The 16107-nt window shown below is 46.7% G+C and overlaps 1 protein-coding gene across 1 annotated transcript in view; it reads right to left on the bottom strand.

The window, feature by feature from the left end:
- Positions 1–4411: 4411 nt before the first annotated feature.
- The window catches only part of LOC119446425 (helicase domino-like), a 116548-nt gene continuing 104852 nt past the window's right edge, over positions 4412–16107 (bottom strand). The window contains 6 exon segments of the mRNA XM_037710851.2: positions 4412–5658; positions 7412–7654; positions 10927–11097; positions 13023–13184; positions 15124–15390; positions 15569–15943. Coding sequence (XP_037566779.1) covers positions 5578–5658; positions 7412–7654; positions 10927–11097; positions 13023–13184; positions 15124–15390; positions 15569–15943 — 1299 coding nt within the window. The 3' untranslated portion in view covers positions 4412–5577.

The raw sequence follows: 16107 nt of genomic DNA, 5'->3' as shown, positions 1-16107 counted from the left end.
CTTAGACTTTTACAGACCGGCACATCTCCGTGTCTGGCCGTTCTGCACGAAGTTTACCCTGACGTATATCGCGACGACGCCTGCCCGTCTTGCGGGCAGACCTCCACTCTAACACACATGCTCTGGGAGTGCGGGTCGAGATACCCCAAGTTCAGCAAGGATGAGTGGGACTCGCTTCTGCGTAGCCCCGCTCTAGACAAGCAAATCCTGGCTGTCCGGCGTGCCCGCGACCGGGCCGGTGGGCTAGACCTGCCGGTCCCGACGTCGGACTAGCCGGGTGCGCGACGAGTTCGCGTCCTCGCCGGACCTCTAATAAAAGTTATTTCACTCACTCACTCAAGGAACACCAGGCACAGAAATGAAACAAATAAAGAATATTTGAATTTTCTCATTTATGGAGGACACAGAAATAGGGATTAAAATGATCGAGAGTGATGGAAATAGAGTAAAATCGCGTACTAATGTTTGGTTTTTTCGTTCCGAGAAGAAATGGTAGACAGTTCGGGAAGATTAATATATATAGATATAGATATGACGTGGCAGAGGGTGCTAAGAATCTCTGGGTCCGGACAGGTCACCACTGGAAACCGAACCTGGCAACATTTAACACGCGCACCCTATCGAGTGAGGTTAGCTTAGCAGGGCTATTGGAGGAATTATCAGGTATTGCCAGGGATATTATTCACCTTAGTGTGGTTAGAAGAAATGGTGAGGCTTATACAGTTCTGACTAAAAGCGACGTCCTCTGCTACAGCGGTCTTCCAGATAAAAGAGAATTTGAAGTGGGATTTGTAGTACATAAGGACATAGCGGGCAACATTGATGAATTATACAGCATTAATGAGAGGGTAGCAGTCGTCGTAATATAGCTGAATAGGAGGTATAGAATAAAGGTAGTACAAGCCTATGCCCCGACCTCCTGTCACGATGATGAAGAAATAGAACAGTTTTATGAAGATGTTGAATTACAAGATGAGAAAGGTGCTAACTAAGTATACTATAGTCATGGGTGACTTCAATGCAAAGGTGTCGAAAAAGCAGGCTGGTGATCAAGCAGTTGGCAACTGCTTGCTCACCATGGCTAGAATTACAGGATGGCTAGAATTACAGCCGAAATTTCAGTGATAAAGATCGGGACGAAGTTTTGGAGGCGAAGGGAAAACGACCAATCGAGAAGAGGATAAAATATTCCAATTCCATACTTTTCCTAATTTTGGAAAGCGTCAGTGGCAATACCTGTTTTTATTGGCATGTGCAAAAAGTAATCATTTAAGCTGGTGCTTAGCATGCGGAAAGATAGTTATTTGGCATTTTTAGGGAATATGTCTTCGAATTGAACTTCGATGGAATTGGTGTTGCAACAAACAGGAATCACCTCATGAAGTTGGGCGTTTAACTGATCTAGCAGAGCGTGCATAAAAATAATTTGAGGCGTGTGAAATCGCAGCCACAACAAGACAAAAAATAAATCCGGGTGGGAGATCAGAACTGTTTGTGAACGCCTTTTAGGTGATTCATATAGCCTTGCATATAACTAAACAGCTAACACTCGCAATTGTGTAAAAAGTGTAGAGATCCTAGCTTCCAGATGTAAAACTTAATTTGCTACAAATTTAGGTAGCCTTAAACAGTGTCGGAAGGACTGCTTCTCCAGAAGAAAAAGCGAGCGACGTTTATATCAGCAGCTCCAGTTTACAATAAGCACCCAAATTCCAATACCAGGCGAACGTACATGCAGTATATTCATAACAGCGTTCTTCACCTTCCTGATCAATAACTGCTTAGCCTACGTAGCAAACGAACCGCACGAACGCCCTTTACTGCAATATAGTCAATGTACGCCTTCGAAGACAGAGAACCGTCATATATCACGTCAAGATACTTGACAGTCTCATACTTGTGAGATCATATCTAGGTGATAAGAGAAATATATATGGGTTCCTTTACGGGAAACGCGAGCACCGAGCATTTGTTAACGCGGAGACAGAGATGCATCGTAAGAAGCCACCTTTCCATAACAGTCTATAGTGTCTATTATATTATAAAGCTTTTGGGCGACATTTGCCGGCGAGAAAAACACTATGTCATCAGCATGCACGTAAGTACGTACGTCAACATGGCATGGGGTGGAGCTTATTAGAATATTAAACAAGGCTGGAGAAAGTACTGCCCCTTGTGGAACGTGCGCCTTTTGCCTGCGCATATACCTGGACGAAGAAGTGCCGCTTTGAAATCGATAATAATCTCTGTGCCTTACAAAATTCTGCAATCCATGCTTGAATGTATTTTGGAAAGTTAATTTTCCGAAGCTGATTGAGCAAAATCACATGCTCAACACTATCCCATGCGTTTGAGATGTCTAGAGTGACTAATACTGCATATTGCCTTTGGCGCTGTGCCAATTGAATACTGCTTCCAATGTCACTATGAGCCTGCCATATTGAGTACTGTTATCTGAAACCAATTTGTTTCGGAGTCAGGATTGATGGCTCGTTAAGAAAACTTGTTACACGAATATTTATAACTCTTTGAATCAATTTTACCATATTGGAATTTAACGCGATAGGCCTAATATTGCCTAACAGATAACCGTCACTCAGATTTTTTAGCAACGAGGCAGACATTTCTTTCTAGCGTGCCGAACTTCTGACTCCGAGATTCATGATGGTGAAGGGACTTTCCAGTGTCATTCTTCTTGCTTACATTTGAACTGGCCATAGGAAGTGCATCGAGTAAGCAAGAATCAAAAAGGGAATAAAATGAAGATTTTCACAAGGATGATAGACAGAGCCTATCATCCTTACTATCATACGAGATCTTTCCAGTCTAATGAACGCCATCAAAATATGTATATGCATGTGGCGGCTAATCCCAACTGTATACACTGCTTTTAAATAAAACTGTTACTTTCAGTAGCCAAACCATGATTTCAGGTCAAAAAAGTGTAAAATTGGAAATAAAAAATGGCACTTCGGCTGCATGTTACTGCATGCACACATCTATATTTTCTAAGCTTTGGTCAGCTAGTAACATAGCTTAAAGCAGCACCTGTGTAGTCCTCAGTTACTCTGTTGTATTTTTGTGCAATCTTCTCGGTAATAACAAATCATAGTCATTGTTCGCTGCACAAGCAAGCACAATATCAAATACCTTGTTGTTGCGTAATTCAGCTCTGGAAAAGGTATTGCAATGAATGTGGGATGCAGCTAGCGATAAATATGAGAGCATACCTAGCTTCGAGGTGCACAAAAGTGATCAAACATTTTATATTTACGAGTGCTACATATCTATACTACTTTCAAATAGGTACCAAAACAGTCAGAAAATATTCAGTATTTGATGGGATATGTAAAATGTATATGTTTCTGGATTTCCCAGAAAAGCAGAGGGGACGGACACTGAAACATTTTACTTGGGCAGAAACAAATGCAGTCAGACCCACTTATAACATTACCTTGATTTAACAATACTCGAATTAAACAATGAACGTAAACGCAGTGACTGTCGCCATGTGAGGAAGGCAGCACATGAGGCAGCCGAGATGCAAAACAGGCCAGAAATAAAAAATGCGTGCTTCAACCCTCTTGTGGAAATTTAAGCAAGCTTCATACTCCGTCAGCGCGAAGTGCAGTGCAAGTACTGGATGCTCTTAATCAGGTGCTTGCAAGTCTCAAGTAAACCCCATGGCTCACCCGCAGCCTCCTATTCACGCAACGACCACTGGCCCTTGGTTCATGTCAGATGTCTTCAACGCACATCACCAGCTATGGGACTTGACTTCGGTGTCATGGTGCTTCGCTGCACACACAATGCTCACCCTCTTAGTTTTCCTCTTTTTATTTCCCCTTTCCCTTACCTCTTGTGTAGGGTAGCAAACCGGACGTTCATCTGGTTGACCTCCCTCTTTCCTCTCTTCGCTTTCTCTATCTTTTGTGGAAATTTTTAAATAAATCGAAAACATTGCCACAAAATGCTTCCAAAAGCTTCAGAACGTACTTAAACTAATTAGCATTACGTAATATGTATACGAATATACATTTACGACGATATGACAGATGCTGTGGCTCCAGAAACCTTCAGTTTTGGTTTCGGTTGTGTCTAGGAGAGGTTGGAAAAATGGTCATAACTTTTGAATGGCTTAAGATAACAAGATAATTCTTTTTGCCAAATATTCTTAGACAAGGAGCTTGAATATGCTAAATCCAAAAAACAATAAAATTTTTTCAAAAAATGTACTTCTGAAGGTGGTGACCTACCTTAACAAAAGCAGCTGCGTTTATTCCAGTTTCTTTAGCATAAATTACAAAGTTCACGTAAAACAAAGTGGTATAATTTGAACTCATTCCATGTCGATGCGCTCTGTACAACAACGTGACACTTATGAATGAGCAGTGAGACACGCACACGGTACCAGGGTGTTCGAAATGAGGCTTTATGTACAAGATGAGTGTCAGCTATACAACAAGCAGCCCTGCTAGTCTCGCACATTTGGAGAAGCAGAGCTGACTGTGCCCAAACACTTGCACTTACCAAAAAGAACAACGAAAAAGAAAAATAGAGAGAAAAAAAAATAATGAGACAAACGTCAAGAAAAATCAACAATACGCAAGTGCAAAGGCACAGAATTTCATCACTCAAACTCTTGATACAAGGTTGCACTCAATGTGCCCGGACCGTCAAACTTGCATTGAATTCACAAAGTGCTTTTTTTAAAACAGTCCCCTGTATGCCACTTTCTTTTTGTGGAATGAAGCTCCTAAACACGCATCCTAAACATTTGTCTCCAGCCACCAGGGTCGGGGAAAAGCACACGAAAAATGCACCAACATCTAAGGCAAAGGGTCGCCTTCAAGAGACAAAACAATTAAAAAAAGCAGTCCACTTTTTTTAGAACGGTGACTCGGCCGACAGTACCGAGGAAGAGAATGTTCACCTTCCACCAGTTGTCACACGTAAGCGAAATAACATGTGTACAGTTCTGTTCCTGCTTATTCACTATCACGACGAGCGCATGCACACACACATCGAGCGAGTGAGAGACACACTTTTTACGCGTTTTGCGTACTGGCCGGAACAGAGGTCTACACGAGGAAGTGCACAATAGGAGGAGTCTATGCAGGCTTGGGCGGGTTGTTTCGCAGGCGCATGGTGTACGGCAGTGACCCCTGCTGACGAGCTGCTTCAATGGCCGCCTGAACCGCCTGCACAGTTGCCGCGCTCACATCTACACTGACGGCACGGGTGATGGTCTCCGACGAAGACGGTGCCGTCACATTGGGTGGCCCCACAGAGTTGTCTGCTCCCGTGGCCGTGGTGACAGCCACGGCGATTGCTTTGGGCAGGGCGCCACCTTCCACAGGCTTGAGCGCAGCTGCAGCGGCTGCCGCGTCAGCGACGATGCTGGCAACCAGGGGCGTCGCTGCGGAGCCTTCAACAGTGTAGGATGACGTTTGTGCCGTGCCTGCCGAGGCTGTGATCACCTGGTGAAGAACAGTGGCAACAGGGGGTGGGGGAGGAGACGGGGATGTTTGCAGTAAGCAGGAAGGATGTGTCTGAGGAAGAAGAGGACAATGACGATCATAGCCGTCCTGAGTCTGGAGTGGACTGGGACGGAGGTGCTCCGCCCCTTTTGGCAGGTTGTTGGTCAGACTGAGAAGGCTGTGCGTTGGCGTTGGTGGCGGGTGCAACAGGATGAAAAGAGCAGACAGCCATGCGGCGGGGAGACAAGAGGAGCAGACAGCGAGGGAGGAGGGAGAGGGAAAAAAAAGAAAAAAAAACAGAACACACAGTGCTCAAAATCAAAACAAGGAAAAACAAAATACAGAACAGCAGGCATAGGTACAATGAGGGCATCCCAGCTCAAGGTACCGTATTTACACGATTGTAGGTCGACCCATTTTTTCAAATTTGGCAATCCAATGTTGGGGGGTCGACTTAGAATCGAAACCGAACCGTGTACCGCTAGTAACGGCAAGAGAAATGAGAAATCGGGGGCGCTATGGCGTGGTTACAACTTTGCACCTACGCTTTTATGGTTACGGTAGAAGCGTAGCGTAATAATTTACTGTATTGCACACATTTTGATTGCGCGCACCACGAGTGCACGGCTCTTGTGGGAGCATCGATCATGGAAGAGCCGCCGTTTAGGGGGTATTGGTAGATGGCGGAAGAGCCGCCGTTAGGGGGGTATTGGTAGTTGGCGGAAGAACCGTCGTTTGGGGGGTATTAGTAGTTGGCGGAAGAGCTTTTCTTTGAGATACGATTGCTTTCGACGGCCGCGCGCATCTGTCCCTTCTGCTGTTGTGCTGAATCGTCGCGCCTGTCATGAGTGCCAAGAACTTTCAGCGCACATTCTCAGCAGCGTTCAAACGGGCTGCTATCCTCCATGTTGAGGAAACTAACAACTGCGCAGCGGGACGCAAGTCTGGAGTCAGTGAACGTGTGGTGCGGCAGTGGCGGCTTCAGCGCGCGAAAATTTGGCCTCTCTGGCTACTGTGTGCGGGTGGGTCCTCTCTGCGTGGGGGGCTGTACCGCGCGATGTCGTGGTGCGGTAGTTCGCGAAGTGTGGCCTCACTTTTGATGACAACGTGCTGTGGGACCGCAGCAGCTATGACGGCAGCAGTACCAGTGAGGTCAACTCTAGTGACGATGAGTAGTCTTAGCAACCCCATCAATAAATATCCCTTGTGTGAAATGCACTCGCGTGGGTTTTCTCCCCTCCACACACAAATTTTTTTTTAGACATGCAATTTTGGGGGGGTCGACCTACATTTGAGTCGACTTACAATCGTGTAAATACGGTATACTTTTCTTCAGAACAATGGCAAACAGAAGGACTCATACGCTACAAATGAAGTATTTGCAAACGAAAACTTTGTGGTCGTTACATGCTCTGGAACCGAGTCAGTAATGCCTATGAAACAAAAAGTTTTAAACAGAAGACCACGCTGGGAAAAATAAAGAGTCAAATCTAGTTTGTTTGCGCATGCTTTTCAACAAAAAGTAAAGCAACCATTGCAACGCCACGGTATACGCATATTGTGGATGGCACTTTCTCATTAGAAGGAACTGCATGGGGAGTTGACCACACACAGACATCTCACTGCTTTGCCACTTAAGTTCAATGTTATGAAAAAGTGTATCAGTCGCACCGAAAGTGGAACAGCCGTACTGCTCTGAATGCAAGCAGCCGGAAAAAGCCCAGCAATATCAACACCCTTAGCCCATAATGATCGGCAATTTTTGGGTAAGAAAGTGAAATGTGACACTAAATCAGAATATGGAACTGTGATAATACGTATTCAGGCAGGCACTACTCAAGCTATGCAACCAGCACACATCACAGCAACCCCCCTTACTTTCGCATGTACATCTGTGTACCACCACCTGCATACACACGCACACTACCGACCTGCAGGCCCTGCTTGAGGGCCACTGCGGTGGGCTGTCCGGGTGGCTGCTGCAGCGCCATGATGCGGGTGGGCACCAGGGTGGCTGTAGTGGCCCCCGAGGAGGCCACCGTCGGTGCAGCCAGGGCAACTGTGCTCACGGCAGGCTTGTGCAGCATGGCGTGCAGCTGCACCTGTGTCGCGGGGCTCACCGTCGTCGCACCGCCGGAGCTGCCGCCCGCTGCTGACTGCACCGCGCTTGACACCTGTCGTGACAGGGCAACAAGAAAGGATTAACGGTATACTACAGGACACGCAGAACACACTTGCACAGGCCTTGGTGGGCAAACAAGCACACAGTCAAATGTCAGTTTAAAAAAGCAGCTTTGCCCAAAGTGATGGCAAGGTATTAGACAGCGATGTCAAGGTACAGTAAAATCTCGTTACTACAACACCACATTAACGAACTTTTCAGATTTAAGAATTTTTTTAAAATCCCCGCCAAAATGCTTATATTTTCAATGTAAAAAACTTTCAGTACTAGGAATTTCAGATTACCGAATATTTCAGAATAACGTACGTAATTTTAATCCCGTAATCACCAAGATGCTTCATCATTACGAAGTTCCGTTGAAGTTTCGGTACCGAATCCCTGAGGTTTACACCTATCATCATCATCATCATCCGCAGCAGCAGCAGCAGCAGCCATGCGCTGGGGAACCCGTTTCAACGGGTACAGCCCCAGCAGCATCGGCATCAGCGTGAGCGTCGCGTATGTTCATGTTCGGACTCTCCTACTACGTCGTAGGCCTAGCGCCACCACGTTGGTAGCGATCGGCAGGAGTTTCGAAGTTATCGGTGCTGTGATTGCGTTGTGTGGTTGCTTTGTTGACAATGAGTTCTGCTGGCCCCCGCGTTAAAAAGAAGCGATGCCAGTTTATGCTTCAAGAAAAAGTGGACATTTTGACGCAGCTGAATGCTGGTAGAAAGCAAGTGTACTTGTGCAGGGAGCGTGATATTCCCCCGTCAACAATGGCAACGATGCTCAAGGATCGGGAAAAGATCATGAAATTGCATCGAGAGTCACAGCTGGCTCCCTCAAGAAAACGGTTGCGGCTTGGAAACTACCAGAACCAGCTTACCGAGAAGCTCCCCGTCAACACCGCGGTGACCTTCGACGATTACATTGACAGCGACAGCGCGGTGGCTACATCCACGGAGCTCACCAATGAGGACATCGTGAATAAAGTGCTAGAAGACGATGCCGACACTGAATCAACACACGAAGAACAAAGTGTTTCCAGCTGAGATGTTTTAGTTTTTCAAGAAAAGACGCGATTATTCCTCGGGCGCTGTAAAGATGTCCCCGATGACGTTCAGAAGAAGGTCGAGGATGTAGAGGCGTTCGTCCTGCAGCGCATGCTGTCTACTCGGCAGAAGAAGATTACAGACTTCTTCAAGCAATAAATTGCAGTTAAACTGTGCTCAGCGTTCTTGTTTATTATTTACGTACGTTACGCACATCTGCTGCAAAGGTATGTAATTTTCGTTCTTGTGTTGCATTACCGACATGGAAATATTGATTTTTCAGTACTACGATAATTCAAATTAACGAATTAAATTCGGCGGTCCCGCGAAGTTCGTTGTAACGAGATTTTACTGTACTGATATCGCACTGACAGGGGTGGCGGGGGTATTAAAGGGGTCCTGAATCACTTTTTATCGAAATGGAGAAATGCATTTGAAATGAAAATAGGCTATCCGTGAAAAAGTACTTCAATCCGTTCAGCAGAAACGGAGTTATTGGCAATCAAACTCGGCCTCCGTTGCGCTCCCGGTCCTTCTTCAATGTCTTGCACTGCGAAGGCTACGGCAGAGTGGGGCGTGCCCACAAAGCTCCGGCTTCTAAATGTTCACCGTGACACGCAGTTCAAATTTCATCCGCAACTTCCGATTTTCGTGCCTACAACGCGCTAAACGCAACCCAAATGCGGTTGTCCTCAGCGAGCTGTGGTGCTCTTAGCCAGTGGACTCATGGAGGCACCCCGTGGTGGCCGCGGTATCTATGCTGGTTAGCTGACCGCAGCAACTTCCGATTGAAGTAAGGGTATGAGCTTTATGACGAAATAAAGCACACAGAAGAGAGTGAGGAACATGGCTTCTGTTAAAAAAAGAGCGTTTGCTAAAAAGATCACTTCACGCTCTGCTTGTGAGCCCCATGTGTCGCGCACAAGTGTAAAAATTGGCCGAGATGTTCACAGCAGCATATGCCATCCGCTGAATGTGTTTTTTCGCCAAGCGCGAGGGGTGGTTCAGGGCAAAGTATGGCTTTTAGTTTTATCGGCAGCATAAATTGTAGTAAACATTTGCTTACAAACTAAACATGTGTGGTGGCACGCACCCAAAGAAAGATACACGTAAATAGAACACACTCGATGACCAGCACATTGATGACTGGCATGTTGACTTGCCAGCTGTGAGCCAGCCAAGCCATTGGCCAAAACGGTTCTTTTCAAGATGCTCTTACTGAGTCTGACATTTTTGCTACCAAAATACATATTCTGTGCTGCCAAGTGAACAAATGTTCATTTCGCTATAATCACTATTGTCTCAGACCTTGCATTTTCATTTTGCATTAGAGCAGTAGAATACTCACAGAAATAAAGCATGGGCAACAAAATTATTTACTTCGTTATGTACGATAATCTGGTATAGTATTTGTGTTCGTCATATTGAGGTTTGACTGCAAATGAACTTTTCATTGGCGTGGGGATTTCGCAATTACAGTCAAACCCCTGCAATAATGAAAACCCAAGACACTTGAGATTATGGCCACAGCGTGGGCTTCCATGCCTCTGGCCGTGATTGAGAACTGGGGCCCAGGTCGTAGTGTGTTCCCGAAAGTGAGTGTCCAAGAATACAGCCCCTGCTTTAAAACACAAATTTTGGTACAACCAAAAAAATATCGCGTGCAGATTTGGCGGCGTCGGACAAAAGTTCGTGTAATGGGGCCATATTCTCCATCTATCACTTCTGTGGATACGATCACTTTCGTGGGATATCACAAAGTGTCGGCATCTGCAAGCGACAGTGTTCCTGGCGCTGTGCTAAGATCGCGTGCTTTAGAGCACTGGAGACACCCTGCTGTGTGCATGGATCGCTGTTGCTCGTAGATGCCGATGGATCCTGTGCTAACCCCCGCGAAAGTGATCATACTATCACCCAAAAGTTACCGGCCAAGAATACTGTTTCATGGCAATGTTGTCATCACTAACCGACACATAAGGTGCACTTAGTGCTGTCGCAATATGGTTCTGGATAGCATCAAGCAAGGCTCACCAAAGTGCGGCAACAATTTTGATAGAGCATTCACTGTCTGTGCTGTCTTACTTCATAACTCAATTCTTGTTAGAGCGGATTTTTTTGCTTTGCCCAAACATTTCGTTATTGCAGGGTTCAACTTTATTAGTGCAGAAATCGTTAAACTGATATTTTTGATCAGGTGGCTGGAGCGAGAGGTAGAGAGATAGTCACCCACCAGAAAGTTCTGGTTGACAGGCAGCACCTGCTTGATGATCTGCTGTACGGTGATGGCTGTGGCTGATGGCAGGGTCGTGGCTTTGGCCCCTTGTCCAGAACCCTGCTGAACAATCTGCACAGTGCCCAGCTGGGTGGCCACTGTCGGAGCCTTGCCTGTTGGCAGCTGAGCCTGAGGAGGTAAGCCATAGCACGCAAAATTCCATGCTTTGCTCACGCCACATAATCCCGACATTCAACAAAACTACCATATTTATTCGAATATAAGGCGAATTTTCCCAAAATCCTTAACCTCAAGGTCAACCCCCGCCTTATACGCAAATTTTGCCTTTAGGTGTGGCTTCACGACCGTGTTAAAGGCAAAATTTGCAGATAAGTCGCACTCCACGTGTTGAAGCTCCCTCCCCCCTTTTCATGGTCGCCATTTTGCACCAGTGTGCATACTTAAGTTTTTTTTCATGGGTCCCCAAACTGCACTCTCGCCTTACAATCGTGACCGCCTTATAATCAAATAAGTACAGTAATGGCATCTTTGACCACAAGTCGTCCCAACGCAATCACCGTATTTACTTGATTCTAATGTGCACCCAATTTTCATTGCCAGAAACGATAAATGCAACACCCTTAATACAGTCTGACCTCGAACCTACAGCACGTCCTTGTTTTAGGAAATGTTTCAAATAAAAAATGTATGCGTTAAAATTTTCTAAATACAGTAGAATCTCGTTAATTCAAACTCCGAGGGGACAGGAAATTTATTCAAATAAATCTGAGTTCGAAAGAAGGAGAGCTCCATGGAGCGCTGGGTCAATTGTGCGGCCCATTGAAAGGTCTTATCTTTCCTCCATCAGCACACTACCACATGTGCCGGAAGTAGCCTAGGTTCCGCATAAAGTCCAGGTGCGATAAGACTGCGCCTTGTATGTCGTTTGATGTGGGTGTACGAGGGTGAGCCGAGAAGGAGGGTGGCTTGATGTGCACCATACGCCTGCATGCCATCCACCTGCGTGTCGTCCTCCCACGTGCCAAATGTTGGAGATCGCATGATTGAGTGGGCGCTAGGAATGTTGCGTTGGTCAGTGCACGGTATCGGGATCAAGCGCACACTGGTGGGCTCCTTCCTGCTCGTTCTAAGCCAGACGGGAAAGGAGGGCACATGCCGCTCTGATTGCTGCGGTTCGGTCTCAGCTCCCCATGAGTCTTTCGTCATTTTTAAGGCACGCACTTCACCTTCATTTCTCCGAAAAGTGGTCCATGGGAGTGAGAAATTTTGTTCTATATAACCAGTGCACAATTTTCAGAGTTCGAATTCGCGGGAGTTTTTCTCTATTCAAATACATAGGACTTTGCGAGGACCAACAGAGCAGTTCGAATTATCCATCAATTCAAATTAAGAGACTTCACTGTATGGTAACAGGATCCAAGTAGATGTCATCAAAATGCATAACATCATGACAAACTAGAGCGGCAACTTCAGCATAGCACCACCACTTGGCTTCGTCTTTGATTCCTTTTCAGATTTACCATGCCTCCCCTCATGATAAGGGTGCCCGTTTTACTACTGAAGAAGCAATGTTTCCTAACACAGTGCAACTTACTTCTAATGTGCCTTTAACATGATATCTAACAGACACATGGTCATAACAACGCATTCAAGACACAAGGAAACTTTCATAAAGAAATGGTGGTGCTTGCAGCAGATTCCAGCTACTGCTTTTTTTTTCGTTAACGTGATAAGTGCGTTTAGTCTTTTTGCCACTCGTGCATTATTTGTGCGTTAATTTTGAAGGTTGCCCAATGCATTTCTGCCAAAGCTGTTAGCCGAGTCGAGAAGGATGGTGGCTTGATGCGCACCATACGCCCGCAGTGCCGTCCACTTGCGTGTCGTCCTCCCACATGCCAAATGTCGGAGATCGCTTGATTGAGCAGGCGCTACGAGTGTTGGTCAGTGCATGGCCAATCAAGCCATGTCTCTAAGTGGCGTTCTTCCTGCCTTTACCTTTGCATTTGCACTTCTGTTGCAAGGAACACAACTCAAGCCCACTTTTAATTCACAGTGCCACTGCACTTGTCCAGAGAGGAACGCCAGCAGCATACCTGGGAAAGGCCAGCCACTTTCTGCTGTGTCTGGAGTGTGACCTTCCGCTGTTGCTGTTGCTGCAGCAGCTGCTGCTGGATCTGCAACTGCCTCAGCTGCATCTGCTGTGGCGTCACAGATGCTGTGGTGATTGGTTTGGATGTTGCAGTCATTTTTCCCTGCTGCAAGGCAAAGAAAAAGTATGGCCAACTTTTACACCAGGGCAACCAGACCATGAACGCCATGAAAAAAGTGCAGAAACATAAGCTTTCACAGCACTTTGCTTACCTTAAAAAAAGTTGATATGCTGTGTGTATTCACCCTTTTCGCAGAGCAGTTTGTTCTAGAGAAATGAGATGGCGCTTTCGGCGGCGTGCCATGCATCGCCTCAGTGATAACACATGAATACAAAACTATTAACGCTTCTGCCTTGCTTCTGTGCGATCAGCTATTGGAAATGCAACTGAGTTTTTGCTAACGCACTGTGCTCCAATTATGCTAGATTGAATCATGTAGATTGAAGACGTGTGCAGTAGTTGGCTGCAAAAATAGTGACTGACATATTAAGGAATGTAATGAATATGTGTGGCCAAGTTCGCGGACCGCTGCTGCAACTGTCTGTACGTGTTTCCGGCACTTCAAGGTGTACGGCTTTCCTCGAGGATACAGAAATTTGCTCATCCGCCAGCGTTGTATCGCTCACCTTCAAAGAAAGGGTTTCAGCGCCCGTACGTCGGCAAGAGTACGGCTCATTAAACATTGATAAAGGGAGTAGCGCCGCTTCCTGTCATAGTAGGTTTCAAGCACACTATCTACACACATCTACTTCAACTGGCACGGAAACTTATGCTCACTCTTTCGCCAACGTGTCAAGAATAAGTGAATGGGCACAGACTTGAATATATGTGCACCATATACGCACAATAAATGACGGTACTACACCGATGGCACACGAATGGTCGAAGCTGAATGTTTCGTGAGGGTCCATAAGAGAAAGCGAGTTACTAGCGACTAGTTACTAGTTACTATACGTCTTTGCTACAAGGTACTACAATGTACAGAACAGCTACGTTTCAAGCCTTGTGCCCAGAAAGAACAAATTTAACGGAATTGAGCACACCCGCAAATGATTAGGCAGAAAATAATCAAATAGTGACTGCACCGAGTAACCTTAGGGAGTCAGAACCATGGCAAGCCGCTGCTTCAAAATATTTGCCAAATAAAGAACGAAGTGCAAAACACGCTAATCCTGATTCAATTCATGAGCAGAAAGTTTGGATATCTTGGAATACATATTTAGCTCCGCTGTTAGAGCAAGCACCATATACGCTGCTCGCGCCGTTTGGACGTAGCTTAATCAGCTCCGAAAGCGTTTTTGCATGTTCTCTGAAGCTGTGGCCAAAGCTTTGTGTCGTCCACCCAGTCACCGCCTATGATGTCTCCCGAAACAGAGGTTTGCTAAGCCGCACCGGCATCATAGACATCCATTGCAAACATGGGGGCAACGGAGGCAGTTGAGGCAAGCAATGGACGCGTCCCTACGTGATCAAACAGGGCAGTGCCCACAGGATCGCCGTGAAAAGGGTCAATATGCAATCATTATGAACTGCAATGACAATGTTGCCAGTGCACAAAAAATACAGAAGAAACTTGTTAAAAACAGTTACATCCAGGACAAAAATACCTGAATTATAGTACAGTAGAACCCCGCTGAGGCGCTTTTCACGGGACCATAAAAAAAAAAAAAACATAAGCGCCGGGAAACGCAAAAGCCGAGAAAAAGGAAAAATTGAGAAATGAGAGTAGTGGTGAACTGCACACAAGTTTACTATAATTCTTACGTGTGGGGGCTGGATGGGGGAATCTTCGTGACTACGTTTAAACTGCAATTACACATTAAGCGGGTACGTATTAACGAGTTTTGACTGTAAATTGCTCCTATGGGGTGTTGGCCAGGAAAAGAAAAAAAATGTATTATCCCGAAAAACGTATTAAGCAGAATCGTATCAACAAGATTCCACTACATGTGAGTGCAATCATTGTGCGAGCAAATGCAGTGTGTTGTCACATTAACAAGCCCAACTACCAACCGTCATGAAGTATGCTTCATGGGTAACCCACCTGTGCCAGGCTAACATTGATGTTGACGCCTGCCATGGTGACGGCCGAGACAGGGATGGTGACGGCGGTCTGGCTGGTTCCAAGCGCCGATGGTGCCGACACCGTCTTGACCAGGGTGGCGACGGGCGTCTGTACTGTGCAGGCCAGAGATTGTTGCTGCTGAGAGACGGCCACCACCTGCTGTGTTTGTTGCCCTGCCTGTTGCTGTTGTTGAGCTTGCTGCTGCTGTTGCAGCTGTGCCTGTGCCAGGAGATGCGCTGCTGCCATCTGAGAAAGGAGCAAGAAGCCGGGAAAAAGTTAAGAAAAAGAGAGAAACCAGACCATTTCTGTCCATTTTCTGTCCATACTTGGACACTATCCTGTGCACACTACCCGCCAACCATCACCACAGCTGCCACATCCACCACAGCTGCCCTTCTCTGCCACTAACCGTGTGTGCACGTACCTGCTTCTGCTGGAGCTCTCGACGTTTGAGCAGTTGGGCCATCTCAGCCTCTGTGAGGGAGCGTGTTATGGCTGTCTGCTGCTTTGCGGTGCCCAGAGGTGTGGCGGCCTTCACTGCTGCCACTGCCGCTGCGACCGCTTGTTGCTGCTGAGCTTGCTGTTGCTGCTGCTGCTGAGCAGAAGAGGCCTGCTGCTGTTGCTGCACCTGCTGCTGCTGTTGTGACAGGGGACGTGCCTGCTGGACTGCGGCTGACACGGCCACTTTAGCCGTGCCCGCCAGGCTGACGGGCACCGCCACGGTGGCCTGGGTAGTGCCGGCTGCGGCCAGCTGCTGCTGTTGGAGGCGCTTCAGCTGCTGTTGCTTGAGCTGCTGCTCCTGTGACGCACGCGGCGACACTCATGCAGAACACACGTATTGCAGAGGGGTCCAGCCAGAAGAAACTGGCTGCACTCATGGCCGGAAATGTGCACAAATGTTTCGGTCAACTCGATCTAACGCCGTACGCGCCCTACTGACGCAAGTCCTCCTGCTTAATGTAG

The sequence above is a fragment of the Dermacentor silvarum genome, chromosome 3 (genome assembly GCF_013339745.2).
Source record: "Dermacentor silvarum isolate Dsil-2018 chromosome 3, BIME_Dsil_1.4, whole genome shotgun sequence".
Classification (NCBI taxonomy): Eukaryota; Metazoa; Arthropoda; class Arachnida; order Ixodida; family Ixodidae; genus Dermacentor; species Dermacentor silvarum.
Note: the sequence above shows the minus strand (reverse complement) of the source record. Positions and strands in the feature narration are given on the sequence as shown.